Source organism: Theobroma umbraticum, unplaced genomic scaffold (genome assembly GCF_002168275.2).
Source record: "Theobroma umbraticum cultivar Fairchild unplaced genomic scaffold, ASM216827v3 scaffold_50.0, whole genome shotgun sequence".
NCBI lineage: Eukaryota > Viridiplantae > Streptophyta > Magnoliopsida > Malvales > Malvaceae > Theobroma > Theobroma umbraticum.
This window is the reverse complement of record NW_018397261.1, coordinates 2,364,710-2,370,978: the sequence shown is the minus strand read 5'-3', so window position 1 is coordinate 2,370,978 and position 6,269 is coordinate 2,364,710. Positions and strand designations below refer to the sequence as shown.

At 34.0% G+C, this 6,269-nt stretch overlaps 1 protein-coding gene across 1 annotated transcript; it reads right to left on the bottom strand.

Moving 5' to 3' along the window:
• Window positions 1-1,437: 1,437 nt before the first annotated feature.
• LOC110418135 (transcription factor TCP5-like) lies at window positions 1,438-5,766 on the bottom strand. The gene is given in 6 exon segments (XM_089783825.1): window positions 1,438-2,571; window positions 2,574-2,597; window positions 2,600-2,653; window positions 2,656-2,975; window positions 4,922-5,222; window positions 5,409-5,766. Coding segments are annotated over 4 exon segments (1,101 nt in total). The 5' UTR covers window positions 2,945-2,975; window positions 4,922-5,222; window positions 5,409-5,766; the 3' UTR covers window positions 1,438-1,837.
• Window positions 5,767-6,269: the final 503 nt, after the last annotated feature.

The following is a 6,269-nucleotide window of genomic DNA, read 5'->3' as shown; positions in this document are numbered from 1 at the left end:
GAGTCTCAGCTCAGCTTATCTCTATCAAACAGTGACGGTACCTATTAATCTACCCTATCTTTTACTTGCATTGTAGTATAACCCTAGCAGACAACTCATTTCCGATGTGTATTCAATTTAAGGAGGGCAATGTAAATTCAATTCTTTCAAGAGAATATATGCACTTATTATTGAAACAAATAATCAGTTGTTATATATTTACTTAAGTGTTAATGTAATTTTGAACTAAATGCAGATTATTATTATTATTATTTTTAACTTTAGCTGAGAACAAAATTATTTTAACTTTAAGATTATTACCGCAAATTAACTTGATTTTTAACACTATTTTTGGAAATTTGGCTAGCTACTAAAAAAATTCTATTGATTAGTTAGTAAATATTTAATATAGGTAGGATGTGATTGCTATACAGCACATAATCTGCTACTAGTAAATCATACTAAAGGAGTGGTTTGAGTTAAAATATTGTTGAATATAAGCTGTGGTGGTTTGTAATATACATATTTTCCAATTGTTGCTAATTGATAATACTCTACTAATTTCTTTCTTTCTTCCCCTGTTAGGCTCAAGATACACTTTTAAAGATAATAATAATTTTATTATTATTATTATTATTGTTATTATTATTATTATTATTACATTTTTAGGTTTGACTTGGCATGTTAGTAGAAAAAAATTCGGATAATATATTTGATATTAAAATTTTACATCCTTTCATGTTCAACAAATGAGTAGTTTTTAGTGTCGAAATGTAATAATAATAATAATAATAATAATAATCATTAAAATTAGTATAAAAAAGTAAAAAGATAAGTGTTCAAACTTAAATAGATGATGTAATTCACCATGTCCTAAAAAACGTAAGGAAAAAGAAAATGAGACTTGAATTTTTGTCTATATTTCTAAAATAACACAAGGTGGTATTTGTGGTAATTAGTAGTAGTTAGTAGTTGTTCAATGCATTGTACTCCTATGTCGATAAATTTTCAAAAAAACATATAGATTTATACTATATAATTCACTTTTAATCATGGTTGTTAGATAATTCCATTACCAAATGCCAATCACTCACAATTAACTTAATTAATTCGGTATATATATATATACACACAGACACATGAAGAGTCTAGAGAAGATCATTACCTCTATGCTTTTATATATATATATATATATATATATATATATATATATATATATGAAACTATTAATATGTTTGAATAAAATTAATCATCAAAGTTCAATGGAAAATGGCTTTCCCATGAGAACTAATGCATTTAAATAAAAGCATTTCCTTATGTATATGACAGTGATTGGCAGTTATGAAAATGCATCCAGGCTAAAGATATCTATTTATGAAACGTGTATTATATATATAACGAATACAGAAAGTTAACACACAAGAATCAATATTGCCATCTGTAGAAATTAAAGTACAAAATAACTTTCTTCACCTACCTACTAAAAACCTGTCTATAAATAATAATAATAATAAGAATATGCATTTAGAATAGCCAGAAAGTATTATAGCATCTTACCTGTATTGTAGAATTAATTACGCCCACCTGAAGAAGTTGAAATAACTGTCAACTGTCAAGGCAATCTTTCTTCTTCTTTCTTCTGGTTGATACATTCAACATATCCATCTGATGTATTGAAACAAATGTAATGACCCTTATTTGTAATTCTTCCTTAATTTCATGATCTGAAACTTTCTGTCTAAGCAAAACAAATGAAATTCCTCTAATAATTCTGCCAAATTCATGCCGATCCACGAATATAGTCCAAGAAATCAAATTACATCAATTTGAAGTTTTGAACGAGCCACCAGGATCTCTTTCAAGAATCGATATTATCCTCTTCTGCATGACTTTCATCATCATTTTGTGTATGGGTACTGAGGCCAGCATTTACGTTCAATGAGAAAGGCTTCATGGAAGGACTCATTGTGACAGAATTTGGTAGAATATGTTGGGAATTTGAGCTCAGTAATTGGAAATGATTGATTTGCCTGGAATCACTACTATCCCCTGGAGTAGTAGTAACATATGGAGGATATGTGGGAAAAAGTGAAGGCATTGTTGATGGTGGACAGAAAAATAGCTGGGGTGCATGCGCAGATGGAAGAGCCAGTGAAGATGGCAATGGCACAGTAGTGTTACCATGGAGGAAATTTTCAGTTTGGGACAGAAATCCATGATTTCCAAATTGGGATAACGATAGGCTTGAAGGCTCCCAATGGTAGTAGGGATTGAAGGGCGTGGCATTGTTTGACAAGCCAGGTAATGAGGAATGATTGGCTACGGGAAAATGCTTTTGTGATGAAGCCTGTCCATTATAATCACCAATTCCATCTTGATTTTCATGTTGTTCAGTTACTTTGATCCACTTTCCCTTCTCCGCAGCAGTCGTACTTTCTCTTTCAGCTTCCTTGCTTTTTGCTCTCAATGCGGCATCCATATCCCAGTATCTTTTTGCTGCTATGCTTGGGTCTTCCCCGTCCTTCATGAACATAGCATTTGCCTCAAAGAAAGGAGCAAGAGAGGATTGAGAGGAATTTGATTCATGGGGTATAGCATTTGCTGATGGAACTGACCAATCCTGGTGGCATCTGAAGTGGTGGAAGCTTATCAATATCAGTTTTAGTAGCATCAACAACCAATCAATATACCTTGCTAGGCTACTAAGCCCAAGCCTATCTTGCAAATCATATAACTGAATTGCAGTAGGTACAGAAAGCCTAATCCGCCGGTCCCTTAATCCCCTTATAGTGCAAACTTTGCTATGCCTATCTTTTCCTCCAAAAGAACGCGAAACTCTGACAATCCTTGGATTTCTAAATCCTGACCACTGCCTTGAACTTGATGACCCCTTGGAGAACTTGCCGTCATTGGTTTCTCCCTCTTGCTTTGGTTGACAATCTTTTTCCCTTGGACTTGAGATCATCTTACTCCTCTCATCATTCAAAAGGTATCAACTGAAACAAGCAGTAAATTAATCTGTTAATCAGTAAATGTTCTATCTTCATTTTTTTTCCCTTTTAACTAGTTATCCTAAATTGTATCAACTTGAGAAAAATTTGCTACAAGATTCATATAATTAAGGATATGAATATAAGGTACAAATCTAGCCAAAACTATACAGTAACAACCGTACTACTTGATTGTTCATGAATATTGAAGGATGTTTCTGCACTTCCGGAGACATATATACAAAATTTCAAGGTACTACGTTTGTTCCAACCTAGGTATATGTATATAGTCGGTGAAGTAAAAGATCAAACGAAGAGTGAATCAGGTTTGCTTTGAAATTGTATTTGCATAGAGCTTGTTGCTTCAATTAAAAGTTGAGTGAAATTCACACCCACCACACCCACCCCCCCCAAAAAAAAAAAAAAAAGAAGTTTAAGAAGCTAGAGACAACTGGAATATGAGTTGATCAAATCAATTTGATTCATGAATATCAAATCATAGAAACAGTTTCTAAGAAAAAGGTTAGACAAACCTTATTCCTGTACTTTGTATTCTAAAAACCGGACGGATGCACAATAAAACTTACAATAAATTAAGAGAAAATGTTGCACATCTTGTAGCAGATCAGTTTAATTTGGTTCTTGACTGTCAAGGCTGAGGATGGAGGGGAAGTAGCAGTAGGAGAAGGTCGCAGCACTGGGGAAGCTACTTTAACTATTCTCTTCGGCTTAGTCTTAGCTATGGAACTGCATAGAAGGGCTTAAGCTTAAAACAATAATTCTGCTGAGAATAAACCTAGCAAAGAAATCACAGCTGTAGGAAAGAAAAGATGCCCGAATTTGACTGCAACATGTTGCATGGTAATGGAAAAAGAAAAAGGTATGGCGCATCGGCGTCCATGTGGCATCCACGCGCGTTGACACGTCAATGGGAAGAGTAACATGTAAATTTCATAAATTTTTGCATACCACATAGTGAACAATCACTAGTTTAATTATTCGTATGTTGGTCATCTTTGTGTTTTCATTCAAGTTTTGAGTAGCACACAGAATAGAAGGTGAGCTTCACATTGGGGACCATTCAATTCATACTAGAAAAAAGAGGGCTTATGCTTTATCGGCAACTACAAATAGCTTTATAATGCATGCGTAGCTAGCCGAGTTGAAAAAAAATTCAAAATAAAAATAAAAATGGGAATTAGCATAAATTTATTTGAACCCTACCCTTGGATGTTGTTTCTCTTTCTACCATGCATTTTGTTTTATCAACATTTTAATGCTACATTAAAAAGTTAACTTTAATTCAGCAAACGAGACTTCAAACCTGACAAGATTAATTTTATCTTCATAATGTCTTTGGCCTAGGTAGTATAGGAAATAACACCCCCCCTCTTATTCCTTCTAATGAGCTATACTTTCATGTTGGGGAAATGGAATTGTAAGTGGAATTAGTTTCATATGGAAGGAAAAGTTATTAGATTTGTGGTGTATGCATGGTGGAGTTAGGTTAGCAGGATTACATTATAGATAACTTAGCTACGTTGTAGAGGAGGGACCAACATATATATAGCTTCTTTAAAGCATTTACAGTGAGTAAAAACAAGGACCACACCCATCTAGGGAAGCATTGAGTTTGCACGAGACAACTTGGACTTTATAACTTTAGTGATTCATATAACTTCTATTTTAATACAATAAACTATAAGGTCTGTGCACTTCTTCACCTTTCAACTTCAGTTTGCAAATGATTTCATGATTTCTTTTTCTCATTAGAAAACGTGTTTTTAAGTTCAGGAGACAACATTTAAAAGTATATTTCATCACTGTAGATATGATATGCCTACTTTGAAATTTTATAATCAAAGGCATTTGTCAACCAGAGCTGGGCGCTCCTCCCACCTATCTAGACAACATCTCATGGAATATGGAGTTTAAAAGACGACGAGAAAAACCTGAAAAACAGTGCTTTCCCTTTGGAATCGAGATGAAAATTTTTCGAAATGAAGAACTCTGGGTTCATCGCATACCTGCCTCTAAGCTTTACTTCAAGAGTACGGCCTTGTAATAAGGAAGCCCAAAAGATTGATGCACCAGCATTTACATGCGGCCTCTAACAAGAAAGAGATAAAGTTGTATCTTCGTTTTGAGAAATTGCATGTGTAACTGCTAGCACACCAAAATGCTTCCAATAGTAGTGAAAAATAACACCAGCAATTGAGATAATGCCACTTTTCTTCATTCTCTGCTCTCGATCTACATATAAGGGAAAAGGGGTTCAAACATTTACCCAGAAAAAGAAAAAGAAAAGGCGATCAAAAGAAAAAAAAAGAAACAACATCCAATAACATGATAACGTAAAGGCTCCAGAATGTGTATGTGAATTTATGTTTGTGCGAGGCGAGTGAGGGGGAAAGGAAGAGAGAGAGATAAGACTGCAACCTTTTTGTTTGAGTAACCTTAAGAATCTCGGAAATGGGAATCTTCCACCAAGATTAAAGAAGCTCTAAATCTAATAGATCAGTGTAGTTGCAGTTGCACCAGTTCAAAAGCTGAACTCAACTTTTTATACCCTATCCTATCGAGACAAGAAAAAACCTAACAATTTTGATGAACCCTATGAACTCTAAAACCTGCCGCAATCCTCAGCTTTGCAGGTAAAATTCAATGTTCATTGGCAATACATATAGAATCTAGACAGCAAAATGACCCTTCTACTATTTCTCAAGTGAAGAAGCAAAGCCAATATTTCTTTTACTAGGGCTTCAAGCTTTTCAATTTTATTAAAGAGAAGTGGATAAAAAACAATGAACCCTATGGACAATGCCTCGTTATTTCACATGTATAAACGTTTGTTGAAAGTACTTAATGATTTCTTGTGTCCCTATTTTCAGGTTGTAATCAGACTTTGCATTTATAAATAGAAATTTTTCTTGAGTTATCCCTTTCTTGCAGAAAAAAAAAATGGTGGGCATCACGAGAAAGGGTTTACGTACTGTGCTCTGATTTCCTTTCAAGGTACCTCCATAATTATCAGATTAAATTGGTCCCAAATCTCAGACAGACACTGTTGCATGTCTTTCAGACAGCCATTAATCTCCTCACAATGAGTTGAAGTTTAGTGTTTCTCCAAAATAGAAGGGATAAGGCATCTGATGCCAGTGCTCGAATCACGAGCATAATCACTTTAGAAATATTATTTAGTCTTCTTTTCAAATGCTTTCAGGATTCATCTTGTTATCAAAATGTACAAACTTGAAGGAACCAAGTTAAACTTATGAACCAAAGTGAATAATTGTCTTA